The sequence below is a fragment of the Aythya fuligula genome, chromosome 3 (assembly GCF_009819795.1).
Source record: "Aythya fuligula isolate bAytFul2 chromosome 3, bAytFul2.pri, whole genome shotgun sequence".
Taxonomy (NCBI): domain Eukaryota; kingdom Metazoa; phylum Chordata; class Aves; order Anseriformes; family Anatidae; genus Aythya; species Aythya fuligula.
In genome coordinates, this window is record NC_045561.1 from 74,336,355 (window position 1) to 74,360,233 (window position 23,879).

The window sequence follows — 23,879 nt, forward strand, 5'->3', positions numbered from 1 at the left end:
ATGATGGTATCAGATCACACCATGCCTACCAGCACAAATAATGGCATATGGAGGTCTTTACTACAAGACTTGCATATTAGATAGCAGCTTGTCAAAAGATTAGAAGGGGCCTTGGTTTAGTTGCCTAAATATAGGCCTCTACTGCCATTTCAGATTTAATTGTCATTCTAATATTGATATTTAGGTAATTGAGCTGAGCACAGTAGTCCTTAAATGCAGGGTTGTCAATGCCTGAATCTTTAAATTCTGCTGTAAATTGACCTCCTAGTTACTTTAAATATCAAGCTTTGCAGTGTGAAAGGACCATACCTAACACCAAAATTGTTGGTGTACACATCATTTTGAGAAGCTATAGATAGTGATTAAGGCTCTGGAGGAGTAATGCTAGCAGATGCTGTTTAGTGTTTTTATTGTACATTCTGCGTACTTCATGCCGTACACGTGGAAATCCACAGTCCCTAACAAAAACATTTAGCTGTGAAGCTAATTAGCAGCTCACAGTCAACTGAGTTACACTTTCTTTCATGCTCATCTATCAACAAATCAGGAAATTCTGAAAGTAACATATGATGAATCATCGCATGATGTAAACTGTGCCTAGCCTGGGCAGGTGGAATTCCATAGTCCCTCTGCCTCTGATTTTCTTTTCTGTCAGCAGAGCATTTGAACAGTAGGAAATCACAATATTGCTGCTAGTAATTATAAGACTTCATATTGCCCACACTATCTTATCAGCTAGCAGAACAGGAAATGATGATCAAGCAAGCTGTAGTTATCTTGCGCATCTATTTTTAGACTTATCCTTTAGCATCTCTATCCTTACACACTGTCTAGTGAAGCAACGACAATTTAAAATGTGTGTTTTCTAATTTTTGCATTGAAGAGTTGCCTCATAGTCCAATAACGTCATTGGGAATCTCTGAATTGGACTATTAATAGCACAGTCACTATACTGCAACATATTTTTGACAGCTAATGAATCTTTCATCTCAGAAATGGATTTTGCCTGCATCAGAATAATACTGTGGTGAAAGAGAGTGAAAGATCATTAAATTTTCTTCATTTTTTTCCAATAAGCGTAAATTCTAGATTATTTTTTTCTATTCTGAGTTTTCTCAGCTGTATCAAGAACATTATGAATTTCCTGGACTCATGGACCTGCACCTATGATCCCCTTCTGATATTTGCAAAGTTGCAAAGATTCAGAGAAAAATTACTGAAACTGAGTTTCATACTTCATTGTTTGTCGATGATCTGAATCTTCATGTTCAAAAGATATCTTCAGCAGGTTTCCCTGATACCCTCAGGCACTTGCATGGCAATGGCAGAAGTTAAGAAACAACAATTTTATTATCATTACATTTGGAGAAACCTAGTCATTTTTCCAGTTGACGTATTTTATATAACTATTTTATATGTATATATAGGTATGTATGTATGCGTATATGCTTGCACGTATGTGTGTGTATATATATGTGTGTATATATGTATATATAAATAAAAATGTGCTTATGAAAAAGTAATTAATTATATTTATTTTCAAAGGTTCTCTGGAAGCAAGTTGAAGAATGAGGTAAGTGCTGTAGTCAGTTTCCTTTCACTTCCGTCATAATCAAAATAGTATTTGTGGCCTGTGGTTTTGTTCACATTCATTTCTTTTAAAATTCCAACAGTATCTTGCATTAAAGATTAGACTGCATAACCCTTTTTAATGATGACGAGTATCTGCTCTTCTAAATACTTTAAGAAAAATCAGATTAGAAGGCAGATTCCAGGGTTCATGTTCCAACCTATCTTCCCACAACTGCAGAAGTTTGTAATAGACCCTCCTACAAACAAAGGATCAGTGTCTAGTTTCTTAATTTTTTGCATCAATTAATTTTGTAGGACTTTTTCAGAATCTCATTGGTCTGATTGGAAGTGAGAAAATGCTTTTAATAAACTGAACTTTATACCTTTTCACCAGCACTATCTTTTTATATTTTTGGCTCATCATAACATTTTACTATGATCCTTCTTTATACTGCTTTTGATTGCTAGACAGAACAAACAGCAACTCTATTCACTTTTGATTGGCCTTATAGCCTTTCACTATACTTCACATTTTAATTTTGTTCTAAAAATATATATATAAAAAAAAAAAATTGTAAAAGGCTTTTTCTAAAAGGCTCCAATTTTTATTGGAAATATCCCTTCTGTTGAATCCTAGAGCTGTGTGTGTGTGTTTCACAAATAACCTACAGTTTCACTACTTTACCCTCTGGGACAGTCACTGTCATTCTGGTCATATTTGTATTACAAAATGACAAATTCTTGCATTCCTATATTAATAGTTAAGGATTGCTCACAGGATCATTCTTTGGCACAGAGTTCAACTACAATGTATAGCCTGTATCCATACTATTAAACTCCTAATCCTACAAAACAACATAGTCACATCTCAGACACAATGCCAAGGAGAAAAGCCCCTAGTATGTAGTAGCTGTTGAAGCGTGTCTGGGAATTGTTGGCATGAGCAAAAACAAGGCCAGGAATAATACTGAATAATACCATTCCAATATTGTCTGGGAATATTTCCTGACTCCATTTAATTTACCAGACTAAATATAGCCTTTGTGATCAACTGATACACAACTGGTTTTCTCCTTTTTCATTTCCAGATAAGCAATTCCTAGCTGATAGCAGAAATTCTTATTGGTCCCTGAGAGTGTAGCTTTACTCTATTGATTTTCACCCCCTTTATTGCCATTATCTCTAAGCCATCCAGGTCTTTCTACGTGACCTCTTGGTCTTCCTCTTTACTGATGATTTCATTAGCTCATGTCAGCAAATTTAATCTATGAAATATTCAATGCCATCAGTCCCAAGTCTGATCTTTGAGAATCTTTACTTCAATTCCTTTTCAGCCCACAGTTTTCACTGTCAACACAATATGTTAGCATTACAATTAGAGTCAGTTTCTTAAACATTTTACATTCTTCTACTAATCCCTATTCTCACCAGCATAACTAATCATTTCCCATAGTGACACCACGTCAATTATTTTAGTGAGGTTCCAGATTAGATCTGCTCTATTTTCCCCATTCAGATAATCAGCTATCTTATCAAAAAAATGATAGTGCTATGCTGGGGATATCCCCAACATATTCAAGGATTTATGAGCACTGCTAAAACATTTGTTCTTTCAGGGTTGGAGGATGAAAATTTCTGGTTCCCTTGGCATAAATGAATGAATACACACTTTCCTTCCATCTCACATGTGGAATTCTCAATCTATTTGAGAATTCACAGTCCCATAAACCTGTTTTGCTTCTGCCCCACAGTTCAGTGTGTTGGTCCTCCCAGAAAAAGAATCACAAAGAAGTCAGTGGAAATAAATGGCAAAAGATATACCAGTATGAGGTTTCAATTGTGTAGCTTTATGTTGTCTGAAATTACTCAGACAGGTTTAAGAGAAAAACAGGCTTCTGTGGTCAAAACTGAATTTCAGTAATCTCAGTTTACTAAAAATTTGGCAAGACGCTTTCCATTAAAGTGAATAGGTGATATATCTTTATTCATTTGCTTGAAAGCATATGCAATTAGGTATTCCAGAAAGATTTACAATGATTGCATAAGGTATAATTCCCAGTAAGAACATAAAGACATTGAAAAGATGTTAAAGCACTGATTGTCTAAATATACTGAGTAAATGGCATTTGAATGAACACTTATTGAGTGCCAGGGACACTGTTTACTTCTGGTATGTTTTATCACGTTTTCTAGTATTCTCGCTGTAGGGGGAGATATCAGCAAATTCTTTTATCTAAACCAGTTAGTGCACCATTAGAGTCTGCATGGTTAATTAGGCAGATAATATTACTGTCATTATCTTAATGTTAAATGGCCATTAGAAACAGATGGCATTAAATTGAAAGGGCAAGTGGCAGTGGGTTAAAATATTAAGCCTAGAGCTGAGGCACAGTCATATAAGTCCATTAGCAAGGTACAAAACATTGCAAATTATCTTCTTTTAAGCCACCCACCACCATCACTGCCTTCTTTTAAAAGAACTAATCTCTTTTAATCAGACATTTTCATATATTTCATGGGTAATTGCATAATAAAGTAATTGAAATTACTCCTATTATTAAACAAAACAAAACAAAACTCCTGATACTTATAAGCAATTACAAAACTGCAAAAATATTGATGTGAAGAAGTACTAATGCTTTTAAATTTCTCTAATTTCTTGGACTTAGAGTGTATATGTACTTAGATAGTAGATAGCACAGGCAAAGTTTTTTTACATAATGCAAGTACTCATCCTTGGCTATCTGTTTAGGTAGACACACCACCCTATAAAAATAGGGGGTTATATATATATCGAATAAACCAGGTACAGCTATAGTTTTCTGAATTCAGTGTTTGAGATAATTTCACATGAAGCCAGCTTCCAACTGGTGAGTTTTTGGGAAAATATTCTCTTTTGCACTCCTTTATGCTACATTTATCTATATACCTATTATTCCCAGTTAAGTGAAATCTGACTGTATGTAAAAGGGTAGCAAAATACCACTTCAAGTACTATTCAAATGTCTAGGGCATGGCCATAAATTCCATCCATTAGTACAAAAGGAATCTGCATAGAAGTAGTGGATTTACTGCAGGAATATGCAGCAGGCATGCTCAAGCCCCTGTGCAAGGCCTTGACATGAGAACTGGGTGGACTGAAGTGGAACAAAGGGTTTCAGCCAAATAGTCTTCTCTGGATTTGAATGCAATCCTATGAGAATAAGCATGATTCATTCAGTAAGGACAGTATGATAGTATAGATTTCATTGCTTCTCTTGAGGATGAGGGTTTCATCTTATATGGTTTTAGAGCTTAATAAGCATAATGTGGTATGCATTATTAATATAACCATAGTAATATCATGTAACTACAAAATATGACTGTTATACTTTACGGAGAAAAAGATCAAACCAGATTCTGCGAGAGTATTGTTACAAAACTAAACGAAGATTGATTTACCTTATATTGCTTCTGGTTAATACATGCATGTACAAAGTGGCTGTTGTTTCTTCCTTGGCAAATTTCAGCTCTCCAAAGGCTCATATCTAACTATTCAAGACGTTTTCTCAGTCTGTAACTAGTACAAAATGTGTTTATGATATTTCAGAAGTTACAAGCCAAAGAGGCTAGAGAGGTAAACTCTAAGAACTGCAAGGAACTCTCAGATCAGCAGAATTTAATATGATTCAAGAAAAATTTGTCTTGTCTCCAGGTCAGTGTTGACAGTGCTTCAGCAAAGCAGCTAGAGAACATGAAACCTCTGGGAATACCATAGTTACTGACATATAAAACTGAGATCATATTGTTAATAACCACCCTTTCTATTTTATTTCTCTTTGTTGTTGTTAAAGAGTTAGCTCTAGCAAAATGATATATTCCTTTCCTGTAAGTCCCTTTGAAACTGCATTTCCTCTTTCCAGGCTCAGTCTATGACCTCTGACTTGGAACTTCAGGACTGAGTTGCTGTACAGGGCTCTTTCTATTGTGTAAATCTGTGACTGTATGTGCCTGTACTACCCAGGACAGTTTTATTCTGTTCTTATGGACAAAAGCAAAATGCTCCAAAAATGTTCACAGCACCAAGTCTAGTGTCTCTGAGGTGAATGGCCAAACTTTTCGGTCATTTCAACAGATTGTGAGGAAGCCAGTTAAAATCAGTGTCATACCCCAGGAGGGCATGCAGCTCAGGATCCTGCCTTTTTTTCCTACAAAGCTCTTGGTACATATGTTTATGTGTATCTATTTCAGTACAGTAGGTGACAGAACTGGAAGATATTTTCTGGTGCTTCATATCAAGTCTTCCACAATCACAGATAGCTATATAACAAATACATCATTCAGTAATGTCCCTAGGCCCTACATACCATCACACCTATAATGCCATAAAATATTATCAAATTTTATGATAAACTAAAATAGTGGTTATTGTAATAAAACAGCAGAATCCACTACTGTAGTGCTATCAGAGAGCGAAGAGCAGATGAGATCAATAATACCACCAGTACCCTATATCCTTGCACAAGAAAGATACATATTCAGTAAAACTTAGTGTTGCTCTGAGGATGTCACAAGCCTATACTGTAGAGGAGAGTAACAGATTATATTCTACTTTAGTTTATAAACACAAGTTAACTTCAAAGCTTGTAGAATTCCATGAAGTAATGTGTCTCAAAGGCTGTATCATTCTGAAAACTCAAATTGGTAGAATTTAGATCTAGGCACATCCTTAATTGCCTTTCTGAGCAGAAATCCAGATCTGGATAAGTATCATTATTTTGAAGGATGATCTGAATGTAAATATTCTGGAATGTTGAGAGACCCTTTAAACTTCACAAGTTTAGTATGAATAGTTTGACTCAGTTGAAGCTGTATTAAGTACTTCAATGTTACTGTTTTTCTCTCACATTTCAGGGTGGTTTCACTCGGAAATATTCTCTGAGTTCCAAAACTGGAACTCTCCTCCCAGAGTTTCCAAGTGCTCAACATCTTTTGCTTCAAGGGTGCGTTTCTAAAGACAAGGTAAAATATGAGCTACTTCTCTTCTAACTTACAGATCAAAAATTGCCACAGAATGTTTCTTCGTATCTTAGCCTTTGAGGTATTGACATGAAAGAGCCAGAAATGTCCACAATCAAACAGAGGTGACTGATTTATAGAGGGGGCAAACCTTTACTAACACCGATTAACTGGCTCTCCACTGGAAAGGTGGTTGAATTATTTACCTATTAACTGACCTAGTATTTTACAAACTGATGGTATGTAAGACGGGGAGAGCTAAACAAACAAATAACTCAGAGTTGTATTCATTCCAAATGCCTTTGGATTTAAGGTAAATTTTGTTCTGATTAGATCAGAACAAATAATTCACAACAAATAATTAGGTGAACTTTACACTCATTCATTAATTGTTTGAAAAGAATCAGTGAAAATCTGACTGTATGGGATTTTTGAGATTATCCTAAGGGTCAGTTAGAAGTATTTCTGTAGTATGTTCTATGTCTGACTGATTGCATATGTGTTAAGTCTGTGTTATATTTCTGATCTGCTAAATTCCTGAACTGTGCTAGACATCTTTCTGGTACAAATTGTGAACTCTCCAGTTTAAACACCAGTATGGGTCCTGATGGTGGTTGTCTTGAGATACGTTGCTTTAATGATTTTTGTTTTATAAGCCATACATTGCTTTTAAGTTTGTTCTGTAAAAGTAGTGAAGCCCGGGTTTCCTGATGTGAAAAACTAAACAAAAGGAGCCATCTGTAGAACACAGATCTTAGGTGGAAATCTTACAGGTTCTAAAGAAAGCCCAAGGACTGGTGTCCTCAATAGTGTACATCACCTGCTGCAGTAGACTACATTAGTGAGTTGACTTCTCTCATATATACAGTGTTCTCGTAACACATAAATCTGAGTAGAATTTGAGGTTCCTACAGATCCAATACAACATTGTAAGAGAAACTGGATTTTACCCCTCCAGCAATGAACAAAAAGATAAAACACATTTTGTCTTCATTTTGAATTGTCAGTGTGCAGCTGCTCTGGTGTTGGGACCAGGTGACCCAGGGGCCCAAGAGAGCCTGTTGTGGGTGATTTCCTCTGGGAACAGACTTCTGGAATTACAAGGAAGCTGTGGGAAGAGAGATGAATTTATGTGTGTGTCTTCCTCTTTCTCCTTGTTACTTTTTCCTCATTCCTTGTTCTTACTTCCTGTTTTCTTTCTCTATTGTCATTCCCCTCACTCAGCTTATCTGGCCAAGAGTTATTGAAATCTCTCCCGCAGTCCACACTGTTATCCCTTTACTTACAGTCCCATCACTCAGTCCCCTAAATTAAGATTCATCCAAAATACTATGATTACAACAATATTTAAAGCTCTAACAGAGGACAAAAGTTAAATGACCTTTACAAGTCTTTAAAATCAAGGAAATGCCTAAGTGAACTTTAGATACTCTGTTGAAGTATCCACACATGAAGTTAGACTCCTTCATTAAAGGTTTTAAAAATTGTAACTGATTTTTCTGGAGATTGCATAAATGTATCAGTCTGCACTAAAACAAATTGATAATTTCTGCATTTTATGTTTCTGAAGAAAATAACCCAAAATTCAAATTTTTCATAACCCCCCCCCCCCCCAAAAAAAAAAAAAGCCTCATAATGTTCTTGAATCTCAGCCTTTACCACTGTTTTTCAAAGACATGTAGCTACAAAAGCAGCTGTGAAAGCCAGCAAAACACATTCCAAAGAAATCTGTATGTGAGACCTATTGAAATAAAGCTGTACTAAATTCATTCAAAACCTGGGACTGGTTTGCTGGAGAAGTTCACAAACTGTAACAAAACTTTTCATGATTCTACACAGTAAGAATGGGTTTGCTAACATCCATCTTTCTTTCCTTCAAATATTTAACAAAACTCTTGTTTTGTAACTTACTACAAATTTTAGGACTTACTGTAATTTTTTACAAACTCTTGTAATATCTCTTCAGGGTTATTAAAATAAGGGAACACTCCAGTCAGATAAATTAGCCTGATGAGATGAAAAGGAGTTCTGCTTTTTAAAGTTCAGTTCGTGTAAGGCAGTGATTAAACTTTGACCAAATGACTGGCAGCTATTTTCTCATTTGTCCAACTAGATGATGTTTCAGAACACTCATAGACGCCTATAGTAGCCTAATGATTAACTTGCACTACTCTTTAGGATTAATCTTAGCTTTCAGAAAGTGAATTTACCTTGCCATCTGACTAGCTAATCTAGCTATTGTCTTACTTTGATATCCACATGTTCACATTGTATACAGGATTCAAATGCTCCAGTTCTGACAGTAACATTGAGACTTAGAGATGTGGATAAAAAAGAGAGATGAATGATGTCATCACTTCAAGATATACAGACCCTACTTGTAATTATGCATTGTAATACAGTTTATATTGTATGTTTAAATTCTAGCTACAGAAAGCTACAGATCACTGTAGCAAGAAAGGAGAGAGGGCTAAGAAACTGTTTAATCTTTCTTTCTTCCAAAATAGGTAGATACCCTTATCATGATGTACAAAACACACTGTCAGTGTGTCCTTGACAATGCAATTAATGGGAACTTTGAAGAGGTAAGATTGCTTGAATACACATTCTTGGTATATATGCACAGGCAGACAAGAAAGCATTGTTTATGTCCATGATTCTGGTTCTTTTAGATTCAGCATTTCTTATTACATTTTTGGCAAGGAATGCCTGACCATCTTCTTCCCCTGCTCGAAAATCCTATCATTGTTGACATCTTCTGCGTTTGTGACTCAATTCTGTATAAGGTAAGTTAGGTATTTAGTTCAATGGATAATCTCAGCCATAGTATAGCTTTTGTTTGTGAAAAATAATATCAGTTAGAATATCAGGATGCCATGTTATATAGTTAGAAAGATTGTCATAACCTCTCTAACATGTTTGACAACTACCTGTCAATGGGAAGAAATAATTAATGGCATAATAAAAAACACCTAGCAGTCAAAGGAAGAGAGTTGAGGCTGTTTAGCACCTACTACCTTACTGTCATACATTTGTCATTCTTTAATGTACAAAAACAGGGGAAAAATACACAAAGGAAAAAAACAGGTATGTCTTAGAAACATATCAAGCTATAAAGTAAGAAGGTGATTAGCACTGAAGATCATAATTACTACCCTGGAGATGAGTCATTAAGCCTCATTTACTTGTAGAGGTTATATTGTACCTTGTGTTTATGAGGCTTTTCCTGCTATAAACCTCATGTCCCAGTAGATCAATACTAACTCTACTTGTAATAAATATGTAAAGTGACAGAAGAAGAAATACTGCAGGAGCCCGAATTAGAAAATTGATAAGGTAGAATTACTCAAAAATCATAAATCTATCATTCTCTCTCTTGTCCATCTCACCATTTCTCACTCATAATCATGTTAGATATTCTTGGCAGAGCAGCTGCCAGAAAGGAGGGGGAGTACTACTGTATTTTTATCAAAGCATTTACAATGCTGGTGGAAACAGATTTTTGGAATATAATCCAACAACTTTGTCTCCTGCAATAAAATGCCCCAGGAGGGAGGCCAGTTGGCAGAGTTTTTTGCCAACACAGCTCCTCACTGCATTTAGCCATAAGAGATTTATTCTAAATCCTGAACACCTTCAGTGCCACATGCAGTATGGTAAAAGAATCAAACTGCTAATAGCTCTTGAGAACTTGGGAGATTACTGTAAGATGGGAGTGATAATACTTTATTGTCTTTACCAGCATGCTGCAAAGAGGCATATATGAGGGATGGGAGATAGCTAGGTATATAATAAATATATATAATAAAGATGTTCCTATCTAATAGTGTTGAGAGAAATCTGGACAGTAGGTTGAATGGCTTTATTCTGTATAAACTCCCTGTCCTTATCACTTTGTAATCTAAGTAGATAAGACATTAATGAGTAAATAGCCAGTGGAAGTTTGCTATCATTTTCTGTTACCTTTTTAAAGGTCCTTACAGATGTACTCATCCCTGCAACAATGCAAGAAATGCCAGAAAGGTAGGTATAATAACTCCATATTCTGATTGCTAGGCATGTTCCACGAAGATATAGAGTAAATAGCAGAAATTATATATCCTAAAGAAATTTTCTCACCATATTTATGTTCATTTTTATAACAGTAGAATGTGTATGACAAAATACTGTCAGCTTTGAGGACAGCTATAGAAGTAGAATGGCCTTAAAATGATAGACACTATTTTAATATCCCATTTCAGTGTCTTGTTGAATATCTTGAAATATGTTTCTTCTACACTAAAACCCTAGAAGAGGCCCTGCACCTTCCCTACCCCCCCCACTACACCCCCAAAATAAAGGCTCACATTGTATAAAGATACTTTTTTTCCAGAATACTTCTCAGGTTTATGTCCTATGCATAATCATGATATCTAAGCATTATTTTCGGCAAGATATTAATAAGAGGATTGTTATAAATTACCTCTGAATCTTCTCACTTTTCCTTTTTTTTATTTGGAGGTTGTTATGTTTGGAGTTATATGTCTAAGACTTCAAGCTTCAAATATTGCTAAAAGTTCTTGGATTTCTTATGGTTTATTCTTAATGCTAGTGGTTTTCAACCTATTTCTATTAGCATGTGGCTTACTTTTTTTTTTTTTTTTCTCTCAGAGTGGGTACATATCAAAATATAGTCAGTTTTAGTCTTATGATGATCAGACATCTGTTTCCTTTCAGGATTACCTGAGGAATAATTCACAGATCTGTCCAGAAGCCTGTGTATCACAGACTGAAAACTTTTTTTTTTTTTAATTAATGTTTCTCTAAAACACATTTTTTGTTGTAGTTTACTGGCAGATATAAGAAATTTTGCAAAAAACTGGGAACAGTGGGTTGTTTCTTCTTTGGAAAATCTACCAGAAATCCTGACAGATAAGAAATTGCCTATTGCACGAAGATTTGTTTCTTCCCTGAAACGACAGACATCATTCTTACACCTAGCACAGGTAAAGAGAATAAGACTTATACATCAGAAAATTGACAATTACATTCAGTTCATCTTGCTGGCTAGGAGACGTAATGCATCGTTTTAAATCTTCAACATTAGCCATGAAAGACATGCATCTTGCCATTTTCAGCACGTAAGAAAGAAGAGGACAGAAGTAGATCTTATCAAGACATTCTGAAATTCAAAAGAAGTAGTAGGAAAGAGAATAAAAAGAGAGGAAAGACTGTGGTTATAGTGAATTACTGTCATGGGAACTTTAGGCAATCATATGATAAAGTGGAATTTTTGATATTTGTTCTAGTTCTAAATGGGAAAATATCAGATAATCCTTCACACCTAGCAAAGTTTCACTGTCTTGCCCATTATGTGAACTTACCTCTTTTGCAGTTTGACTGAAAGGAATGTAAGTGATAGGTAGCTGAGTGCTCCAACGCTAAGTTGGCAGGATACAAGTGTCTTCAATTGGGAGACACCTCGTAGGATGGTTTGTTGGATTGTAGAAAAGGAAACAGTACCTTTCTGGGAGCTTAAATGCTAACAGCTTGGGCTTTTCAGAGTGTAGCCCTCATGAATAACTGTAGATACACTATGTATTCACCTTGAGTTAGTTTTCTGTTGTATAAATATTAAGACAGACTTGTGTGTGACATTGTGAAAATGAGCTGAAAGGAAGGCACATTAGAAAAGCATCAGAATTCTAATGGAAGAGAAACATTATCACATTTGACCTATGAAATAGCCATGAAAAGACAACTCATGATTCTTCTCTGAGAATTCTTTCAAGCTTCTCAGCATTTTACTTGTTTTCTCTTACAGATTGCTCGGCCAGCCCTGTTTGATCAGCATGTGGTGAATTCCATGGTGTCAGATATTGAAAAAGTTGATTTGAATAGTATTGGCTCTCAGGCACTCCTTGCAGTCTCAGGGAGCACAGATTCTGATGGGGAAGTCTACAGTGAATGTAAGTCCATGGTGATATATTTGTAACATTAAAAGAAATCTATTCTTTCATTCCTTGCCATGCTACTCTACTTGAAGATGGACTGAGAAAGGGCACAGTGATACCGCATTTTCTGATCTAGCTCAGTGTTAACATTAGTTTAGGAAAAGCAATTTTTTGTCCTAGTATATCCTACAAAAATAGAAGCTTGCACTGGGAAGTCATCCTGGGTAGATGATTTTAAAGAGTTGTTGAAAAAATATTTTTCATGTCAGTTGCTAATTGTAACAAAATCCCTTTTGAAGTTTTGTCTTGATCCTGTGGGGATATTAGCAAAGATTCTTGAAAAATGTCTCAAAAGTCTACAGTAATTATAGCTTAATTAAATAGATACTTGAGCTAGTTTACTTTTTTTTTTTTTTGACTGAAAGTTGATCTTTAAAAACCCATACAATTATCTGTGAAGTGTAATAGCTATTTTCATAGACAAAATAGAATGGAGTAAAGTACAAATTCTGAGGGTGTGGTTTTTGTTGTTGTTGTTATTTTTTACATGTTGCTATACATACCTATTGAAAAAAAAATAGGAAAAAAAGAAAAAAAAAAGATTTATCTGTCTTCTAGTTTGAAAATATAACTTTTGTCATAGGAAGCATGATGATCAGAGTTTGGAGAGCTGAAAGAAGAGCAATAGCAATGTGTCATCTTCTAAGGAGTGTTACTTTGATATGAAAGTTTGTTCTCTTAAATAATGGTTCAAAATCCTATTCACATTTTAATTCAAGTAGTCCATTTCCTATTTCTTCTGTGATTGCTTTCTATTTTTCTCTTCTGCCACACCGGCTAAGAAAAAAAAAAAAGGAAAATAACCGGTCTTTCAGGCACTTTCTCCCAAATGGGAAGTAGGGAAGTTAGCTTTACATTATATTGTGAGAAATTTGTAAAACATAAGGAAAACCTTAAGACAGTGTATAAGTCAGCCACATCACAAATAGATCTGTTCTGCTAAACTTAGCAATAGATAATTTTTCAAGACTGAACCTAAAAATGAACGGAAATAGTAGTGTTTTGTGGTTTTGTTTTTTTTTCTTATATCTTCTTGTAAATTTATACTGAATCACAGTAATGCTAAAATAATTAAAATGTGTGTGATAAATGTGCGTCTCTTTACTTTGCTGAATAATTATTCATTTCTTCACTGCTCTAATTCTTTGCCTTTCCTTTCCATGCTACAATATTGTCATATGGCTGGTGAGTGGCTTTTTCTCATGTTCAGAATAGCATGCAATGATATGTTCTCCTTTTTACGTGGTAGATGACTCTATTACAGTGTTCCAAGAACTGAAGGACCTTCTAAAGAAGAATGCCACTGTGGAATCATTTATTGAATGGTTGGATACTGTGGTTGAGCAAAGGGTTATCAAGGTACCTGTCAAATATTCTGCTTGACTCAAGACTAAATTCTACTACCCTTATTCTTGATACAGTCCTTTAACTATGCAGTCCCACTAACTTTCTATGTGGGACTCTCATTTCTACTTCCATATCTTCATAGTGACCAGGGTGTTCTTCATTTGATGTGAAAGGTTTCAGTGCCGTTAGTTCTAATTAATCATGTTGAGTGCTGTTGAAAAAACGAAGTCAGTGAAAAAACTATGTTTGTGAAAAAAATATGTATCTTAACTAAAACATGAAAGTCAACACTGTCACAAGCTCTACATGGAAAAAAAAATAACTTATCTGTGCATGCATGCGGAATTACAGGGGTAGTGCCCAGTGAATAAGGTGAGCCAAAGCTGTTCTTTAGAAAACAGATCTTTCCTTCATATTATTCAGATGGTAGTGCATGTGGTATAGGTTAGTGTAGCAGATGGTTTCAGAAGTAGCTAACCTGCAGAAGGATTTCTACAGAAAAAGATGAAAGCGTTTTTAGCTTTTAAGGTGCTTAACTTGGTAATTGAGACTTTTGGTGGGATTTTTTTCCCTGATTTACAAGATGCTTTCTCATCACAAGTATTTTATATGGATGTAGTTATAAATGATTACACTATGGTTCAGAACAAAGTGAGTTCTCAGTTATAGCTCAAGGAAGAGATATTAACCTAATTTGCAACACTAATTAATGTAAAGTAGCAGAAAGAAATGTTACACATGATATTGCTTACTACTAACCCTAAAGACTGGTCTTCACATCAGGTACTGTTCTGTCTGGAAATTAAATGTTATCTTGATATGAATGGGTGCAAGAGGCAGAGGCAATGCAGTTAGCTTTGACTGGCTTGCAGAAGAGTTCCTCTGCCACCTACAGAAGTGGGCATGTCATTTTCCCTTTCTTCACCTGTTTTCCCAAATTTCAGTGGAGAGTCATATCTTCTTTCTTTCTAAAGCAGTCTGAATTTACTAATATTTACTGTCATATGCTAGCAGCACAGTGAGGTGCTTTGGGTGAGTCAGGGCAACAAAACCCAACCAAGTCTTCACATGCACTTGCCTAGACACAAAATTCCCAGTGAAGCTGAGCAATCACAGCTTGTTTTAGAACTGACTGATTACAGTCCAGAATTAATTCCACAATTTTAAAACACAATTCTGAATAAACAGACCAGGCAGAAACATTGAAGCCCTCTCCTATTCAGCATCTTCTATTTAGTACTGTATTATTAAAGTTAACAGGTATGTTTCTTAGCATTGTTTTCCTGTAGTTAGGGGCAAGAAATACCAGCAAGTCCTCAGGAGTCTAGATCTACTAAGTAGGAGCTAATCATTTACAGAACATTGAATTACAGAGACTAATTTTTGTTCCCTGTGGAATAACATGGCACTAGAGGGTGTTTTGTTGTTGTTTTTGTTTTCTTTTTGCTCTGTATACCCATATATTTACAGAACAATTTGCCATCTTCAGTATTAGAATGTAAGCTAATTTATGTTTTCAGAGCACAGCCAGAACCCAAGTGGTAAACAGTTTGCTTCATCTAACATGGTCAGAGCTCTACTCTGTTTGCACTGTAAAGAGTGAATGCTGCTGTTTATCACTTTAGGACATGTGTTATGAAAACAGTTTGATTCAGGCAGCTTGATCTACTCTACCACATTAGCCTGAGTCAAGAACTCCTTGAACTCTCAAGAATATTCAATTCTCCTTTATCCTCTCCTATGTAGAAAGCAAGTTAGCATACCTACAATATTTTACTACTTCTGTCTTTCAGGCAAGCAAGCAAAATGGGAGGTCATTAAAGAAGAGGGCTCAAGACTTTCTTCTAAAATGGAGTTTTTTTGGTGCTCGGGTGATGCATAACCTAACTCTAAACAACGCATCAAGTTTTGGTACCTGGACTTCGTAAAAACACTCATATTTTGTACATAAGTGCTGGCATTTATCTACCTTCCACTACTTCCTCAGCAGAGAAGCCTGTCATAGTCTAAAGATTCTTTGATCAAAGCCACAAATACTGTGTAATGTGCTTTTCAAACTAACATTTTACAGTAAATGGTAGCAGTAACTTATTGGTGATCTGTGTCACATGTTCATTTTCTGAAAGTATTTTTCTTTTGAATTGTTGTTTGATACTGCTTTGCCATTTAAGAGCTAGAAGCTGTGTTTTGATATGGCACTGGAGCTATAACTATGTATCTCAGTAGAAGACTAAAGATTTAAATTACTAGTTTTACATGTGGACCAGTTTGGTAAAACAAACAAACAAACAAAGAAACAAAAAATTGCTGTTCTTGTGCAGGATTTGTTTTCATAATAGCACAATGAATTTGGTAGGTTGCTGGTGTTATTTAATTCTGGGTTCAGCAGACATTTAATTCGACAGTATTTGTGGTTTTAAAAATTAAGGTTCACAGGTCCATCCTTAGAAATGTTTGGCTGGGGAATTCTCAGAATATTTTTTAAAATAGAAAATGTTAGAGAAAATTAAATCAATTTTAAATCCAGTACATCATTTCCCAAGTTGTCTTTGTAGTTTTAGGTACATAATTATCTAAAATTCAGAGGCTATTTGAAATAGCTGTAAGGACAGACACATTTTTAATGTCATATATCCTTGAAATGAGGCCAAAGACTTCACCGGTTATTGTCTGGTTATTTAGCACAAGGCAAACAGAAATAGAGAAGAGGCATTCTGGCAGACTTCAGCCTTATCTAGCTCCACTGTGTGCCCTCTTCAAGTATAAAGCATGTCTCACTTTCATCAGTATTTTTCTTTGATGTAATTAGTGGTCAAATAGCCTACAGGACAGTAAACAATTGAGCTAGGTGGGCCAGTGCAAAGAGAGATTAGAGCTAGAAGTTAGGCACTATTCCTTGTTGGTCTTGCCAGGTCATTTAAAGTCCACAATTATTTGTTTGTTTCACCAGCTTCTTGTAGAGTGGTGAGAGATGGTCACAAAGATAACTCAGCTACTCTCTCTCTCTTTCTCCTCCAAAAGGTTCTTTTCATTTGGTCCGCATGCTACTAGATGAGTACATCCTGCTTGCCATGGAGACACAGTTCAATAATGACAAAGAACAAGAACTCCAGAATCTACTAGACAAATACATGAAGAATTTAGGTAACTAGAGCTTGTTTCTTTTGAATGTGTTCCTGCATTTTTAGAATTTTGCATATTTGTTGAACTTTAAGCAAAAGCAGCCTTACAGTCTTCTGAAGGTGTAGTTCTACGTGACATTGTCAAATTCACCTGAAAAGGTTGTGAACATTCACTCGGCAATTTATTCCCACTGTCAACCATGGTTCACTTAATAATGTTCTGTGGGAATGTGAATACACAGGATTACTGAAGTGATCTTGGGTGCTTCAAACACTTTAGTGGATGCAACTGAAGGACCACAAACTGCAGTGTGAAAAGAAGTAAAATAGAGAGAGCAGGAATTCTCAATCCAGTTTTTCTGCCAAAGCTGAAATATGTAATTACACCTTGAACTAGGAATGTATTAAATGTTAACAAAATGTGAATGTCCCTGCAAGACTGGAACACAAGTTGGAACCCTACTTAGCATCTGACTGAAGTATTTACTATGTGAAAGAAAAACAAAAAGAGCTTAAAATAGTATCTTATATATTTTCCAGCTACCAGGCTTCTTCAGAATTAGACAGTTTGAAGACATATGCTCCAGGTCTTTTATAAGAAATGGATCAAATTCTGGTTCAAGTTAATCCCCCAAAATGCAATGGAACTCCACTGGGTTCTGTTGAATCACTTTTGATTGACATTAACATCTGTAATCAGTTCTTATGTCTTTGATTGTTGTTACTCTAAATCTGCATTTTGCTGCAAGAAACTTGCATAGGATTTATCTGAGAGTAGATGGATGCACTTTTTATTTTAAATCATCCTTCAGGAAATTCCTTGTCCTGTGTAGCAATTGCCTTCTCCTTGAACGCTTAGGTGAAGTGCTTGAAACCAGAGCGTGAAGTTACAGTTTCCACTGGAAAATAGCAAAATTTCCACTGATTTTATCAGTATTCTGCAGAAAAATGAAGAACAACCGAGTATAACAAATGCTTTTTTCTATACGTCTGTATGAAAACAAACGGACTTCAAGCATTCTAAAACTCCAATTGTTGATTCTTCAGGCTGAAGTATCATGAGCCTTAGCGTAATTTGCTTGACTTCATTGCTGACATTTATTACAAGGAAATAAATTTGATCCATGTCTTTACTATGATGACTTCAGTAAGGAGCTGATAACACCAACAGCATCTATTTTGTAGATCTGTGGTCGGGGAATATAATTCAGACAGTTCCTCTGGGAAGATCAAGAGTAGAGCATATTTGTTTTTGACTGCATGCAAAAGATGGAGGCTTCCCTGGGTTTTAAAATAAGCAAGTGAAGTCATGAACAGATCAGGCAGTTCATGTGCTGCCTATATACTAGTGTTTAATTTATGTGCAATGAGCGCTCAAAACAGCCACCAACACTTTTCACTTACTCTTCCAGATGCAAGCAAAGCCACCTTCACTGCATCTCCCAGCTCATGCTTCCTAGCAAATCGTAACAAAGCTGCTCCTCTGACCGGTGACACTTCAGTCAAAAATGAGTGCCTAGCAGAGCAAACCTATGTGTCCTTGTCAGCTAGCCAGCCCAGCACTGTACCTTCAGGTCTGAATCCTTTTGCCACAGGAGACAGTGAAAATATGCAGCTGACAGGTATGTATCTGTTCTCCTAATCTCTCTTTCTCATATTTGCTTCTTACTCTTTCAGACTACAGTATCACATTACTGTAAGAGTAACAATGACCATATGTATTTCTGAGGACCTCTAGTAAATAACATTTCATGAACTCATCTTCTGCACTGATTCATGGAAGAGAGTAACTGTAGAGCCCTGCCAGTAAGAGATCCTCTTGGTACAGTGGTAAAAAATATCCTACATGTCATAGCTTGATGAGGTTCTTGTGAGGTGTGAACCAACAACATCTTGAGAGCACAAGGCTTGTATCTGCTGGAATTTCACACTGAATGTGGAAGCCTCCAATCTGGAAAATGAAATTGGGAAGTTTCCTAGCCCTAAACCATGAATTAAAGAACCAGCATTGTATGAGTGGGAGCCAATGCTGTAAAGGTTTCAGACGGTAACATGCACTTCACCAGTGGATTAGTGTCTTAACACATTCCGTGTACTCAGCAGTACTGCAATAGTAACACTACTGATGGCTAATGTTTATTATTCCAGGTCAGATGGAGTTGTCTGAAAGCACTGGTCACCTGATGACTCCACCCATTTCACCCGCCCTGGTCAGCCGAGGAAGTGTTATCAACCAGGGGCCGATGGCTGTGAGACCTCCAAGTGTAGGCCCGGTGTTATCCACACATTCACAGTGCTCTTCCTACTCAGAACCCCTTTATCAGACTTTGTCACAAACTAATCAGAATTACTATGGAAACAATTCCAACTACCAGGCTATGTTCAGAACTCAGGCCCATTCCACGCCAGGAGTTTACCACCACAGAGCAGAGCACAGCCGATTCAATGCATTAAGTGAACAGCAGTTCTCCAGAGACTACTTCAACAACAGTTGTGCTGTATCTCCATACAGTGCCAGATCTCCTTCCAGCTATGGTCCCTCATCCATGCCTCAGGACACTCACAGTATGCAGTTTCTGAATACAGGGAGCTTCAATTTCTTGAGCAACTCAGTGTCTACTTGTCCAGGAGCAACTTATGCCCCTAATGCTTCCAACGGTACTAATATATACAAATATATTTTATTTTTCTCTTCTGTTTCTCTTTCTTTGCCGGAGTGAAAGAATCTTTCTATGCTTTCCCCTATGGAAGCATTTTTTCTGCTCTTACTTATACCTTCCCATTTTCCACTTCTTTGATGGCACACATAGATTGCAAAGCAGCTTAACGAGCTACTTCAGGATTTATTTTCCTCTGGGGAATCCTCAGTTTGCCTCAAATGCCTCTGTTGCACCTATGTCAATCTTCTTCTAGTACCATTGCTGTGTCTTGCACAAAGGAAGCAAAACCAGGATGCCTTTGTGATTAGCAATCTTGTGAACAGTCCCCAGAACACCTACTTTGAAGCAGAGCAGGCATAAGATAACTTACTTTGGGGATCAGCATAGTGGGCCATTCTAATCACGGGGTCAAGATGGTGAAAGAGAAATTAATAAAAATTTGCATTAGCATTAGCTTGAGACTTTGGCCCTAATATTTCTCATTCTTCAAGTGTAAAGTTGTTGCCACAATCTGCTTCAGTGATATAGTCAGCAAAAGGCCACTCTCTTCTGGAGGAAAGACACAATGGAAATATTGCTTATATATGAAGTTTTGTATGCTGTATTACCATGCAGAATTTCTATCCATGTATATTTTCCTTGATTGTCAGCTTCAGAAGGGAGCACTGAACTCCCTTCCATGAGTTCACATGACTGATATGAGTCCATACAGTGTCTCTTCTCTCCTCTGATAACAGGCTACTCTTTAATTCTGAACTTAGAATGGAGCTGCAATTCTGTGCTGAAAGCATGACTGCACTCCTAGGATTTTTTACTCCCTTGTTACCTACCCGTCTTTTGGGTCAATCATTGCATGAGCTACTGATGTTATTAGGCTATACGTGTACATAAATAACCTTATTCTTGAGGGATTCAGCCAATAATTACCTATTCCTTTATTTTCAATAGTAATTTCGCTCTGCTGTCTTTTTTTGTCTTTTTTTTTTTTTTTTTTTTTTCAATTTCCTGTCAATAGGATATTATGGAAACAATATAAATTATCCAGAATCTCACAGACTTGGATCAATGGTTGATCAACATGTTTCTGTAATCAGCAGTGTAAGTAGCATTCGATCATTGCCATCATACAATGATATACATGATCCACTGAATATCTTGGATGACAGCGGAAGAAAACAAACAGGCTCATACTACACAGAGTCCCCACCTTCTATTGTCTGTCGGACTCCTATGCGTAAGTATATCCAGTACTGAGGAACAGCTATGAACTGTTTGGCATCTTAACAAGTGCTGAGAGTTAAACTGTAGCTCACATACACCACATTTAAGATGCAATATAGAGATGAAACAGCTAATACATCACCTGGAATGTACCATAAGATATTGTTTCCTTAAAATTGCAGGGCAGTGGGTTTAATAACTCTTTGCTCCTGTTAAGAGGGCTGTGATATGTTGTCCATGAGGATTGTAATGGCTGGCCTGAACTGCAGGAAAATTGATATTAGGAAACATTTTCTAACTGTTAAGTGAGCTAATAATGAAGTGGGGTCCTCTAAGGGCTCTTTATGATCCTCTCTGTCAAGCAGATCAAATGAACCCTACGTCAGGGAAGTTTACATACATATTTCCTGTAGTATACTCCCTTTCTGTCCTATGCTTCAACAACCATGTGCATTAGGCAAATCTCCTACTGACAGTGAATTTTAGGTGAAATTACCTAATTTGGTATGTGTATCAAACAAATGGTAGCTGAGTTTGCTTTTATATTGCCAAAGTGCTTACAAGTATTGCTTGGAAGATGTAAACTAGGGCATAGCCTGTTCATTTCTCCTCAAGGTTACCTCTTTCTACTACTTACCTGTTAAGCATGCACAGAAGATCAGTCATTACTTGAAATTTTATGTCTCTGCAAGAATTCAATAGTCAGTTCTTTTAAGGATGCTAAAGAAGGGGAAAAAGACAGCACCATGCTGAAGGGATTGTGCCCACCAAGCACAGTCTGTGTTGTATTCTGTGTTGATATGTTCCACGTGTTGACAGTGGTACCATCAGTGAATATGGACCTGAATGATGCAAGATATGGAATAATGAATATAGCAAATGTAAATAGCTTAGCACTAGAAGATGGCTTATACTCAGCCTGTAATTGTCAGGTCTGTAGCAGGATTTTTAGCTGAGTTCATTGACATGTGATTTTGACCTATACCCTGATGGTTTGAGGAGCCACTGAAGAAAAATTATAGAAGTATAAGTAAATTGAGTGAAGTGTAAGACTGTTGAAATTTCAGTCCTTCAGATGATGCACCTGGTAGATAAGTGCTTCCATCAGATTAAATTGTACCGTGTTTTTTGTTAAATAAAATAGATAGAAAACTTGCAGTGATGATAACCTTTTTTCCCCACAGCTTCAAACATGCAAACCACATCTTCTTCCCAGTGTATGTATGGCACGTCTGGTCAGTTCCCTCCTCAAGAAAATATGGAGTCTCATGGCCCACCAAGCAGAGAGATGGTATCATCTTTACCACCAATCAACACAGTCTTCATGGGAGCAGCTGCTGGGGGAACCTGAACTGGGACAGACATATCAGTGCCTTAAGCTTACTTTCCAAATTCAGACATGAAGGCTATGATGACAATCTTTTTATGCTGATGAATTAGAAAAGTATTATACATAGGTGTAAAAAGAGCCATTTTAGAGATACTAGCACCCCTCCACATGGAAAAGAAGCTATATTCAGATTGTGTCGTGCTTGTGAATCACTCAGGATTGGTTTCATTACAGCTTTTAAGCCAGAAATTCAGGGTGAGCATAAAGAACCAGTGATTCTTGAAAGCAAGACTAAGTTGTAAAGAAATGATTACATCTCTTCCTAATTTATTAAAAATGCTATTTTAGTCTTTCACTTATATCTTTTTATATAAAAATGTTTATTTAATGCCTGTGTTGCTCATTATTTATTAGGACCACAGAGTAACTGTTTACTTTCTCTTATTTGACAAAATTGTCAAATGTATGTATCCTACCTCCTATGGAAATGTTTACAAGGTCAATTTTTACTGTTTTAAATGAAACTAAACAAAATTCTTTTTTTTTCTTTTTTTTTTTTTTTTTTCTTTTTTACCTGTGTTGTGCTCTGGAAAGTCAATTTCAAATGTCTAGTGCCTACTTGTATAAGTGAAAGTCCTCAGGAAATAAATAAAACATATTGTGGGATTTTTTTCTTTTAAAATGGACCACTTTCTCTTAAAATAAAACCAACAAAACATGCGGATATTATAAGCTAAATAATTTCAGTGGCCTGCTACTGTAGCGGGATAGCTGAAACAAATGAAACTATGCCACAAAATGTCATGGGATTTTGATATTACTTGTAGTATGAGCAACAAATTTCTACTGGTGGAAATCCACAAAAAGATGTTCATTGACTTTCATGGGTATAAGATAACTGTGTATATTCAGCCCCAAAGTAGTAAAGATGATCAAAAAATTTTGCAACCCTCCAGATCCACTGTTTTAATTACAAATATTTTACAAGTGCCATGATATTCTACATATAAATAATTCATTTATGTATTTTTTGAAGAAGCCAGGTGAAGAATATTTACTTAATGATATTGAAGAGGACAGAGAAAAGAATATACATATAAAATAAGCTTCTTGCTACACATTCATGAAACTACAGATGTTATTTTATAATCAGATGGACCCAACATTAGATTTAAATTTGAATTTAAATGCAGCCTTCTGAATTGAGCCTATTTAATGTCCATGTTCCTTCCATGTTTTCTGTAATGAAGAGTCTGACCACAGGGGGAAAAAAAAAAAAAAAAGTAATAAAGAACATTGATAGGGTTTGCTAATGAATAATTCATGATGTGAAATATTTGATGCAGAATTGAGACACCATAGTTCAGTAATTAAGATGAAGACTCCAGCTCAATCGCTTCTTAATTCAGGGTGAAGTCTTATGTTGCAACCAAAAATGCTCTACTGATGCAGGAAAGTTTTGGTTTCAACAAAAATTCTCAATGATATTTTGTGGTAATATGAGCAAATATTTATTGGGCAGGGCTTTACAGCAAGTGAAGTAACTACTGCAAAAGAGTTATTGCTTCATAATTATTCAAAACAAGAATAAATTCTCCTAAATTCAGGATCTCCATCTACACTGGTCAACACAGAT

At 36.1% G+C, this 23,879-nt stretch overlaps 1 protein-coding gene across 1 annotated transcript in view; it reads left to right on the plus strand.

Moving 5' to 3' along the window:
- RFX6 (regulatory factor X6) overlaps positions 1-22,264 on the plus strand; it is a 35,490-nt gene extending 13,226 nt beyond the window's left edge. Inside the window, exons 6-19 of the mRNA XM_032184469.1 lie at positions 1,546-1,573; positions 6,466-6,573; positions 9,078-9,155; positions 9,243-9,356; positions 10,544-10,593; positions 11,396-11,555; positions 12,374-12,518; positions 13,813-13,922; positions 15,704-15,821; positions 16,932-17,054; positions 18,445-18,654; positions 19,181-19,690; positions 20,708-20,926; positions 22,098-22,264. Of these exons, the coding sequence (XP_032040360.1) occupies positions 1,546-1,573; positions 6,466-6,573; positions 9,078-9,155; positions 9,243-9,356; positions 10,544-10,593; positions 11,396-11,555; positions 12,374-12,518; positions 13,813-13,922; positions 15,704-15,821; positions 16,932-17,054; positions 18,445-18,654; positions 19,181-19,690; positions 20,708-20,926; positions 22,098-22,264 (2,140 nt within the window). The remainder of the gene's footprint in view (positions 1-1,545; positions 1,574-6,465; positions 6,574-9,077; positions 9,156-9,242; positions 9,357-10,543; positions 10,594-11,395; positions 11,556-12,373; positions 12,519-13,812; positions 13,923-15,703; positions 15,822-16,931; positions 17,055-18,444; positions 18,655-19,180; positions 19,691-20,707; positions 20,927-22,097) is intronic.
- Positions 22,265-23,879: the final 1,615 nt, after the last annotated feature.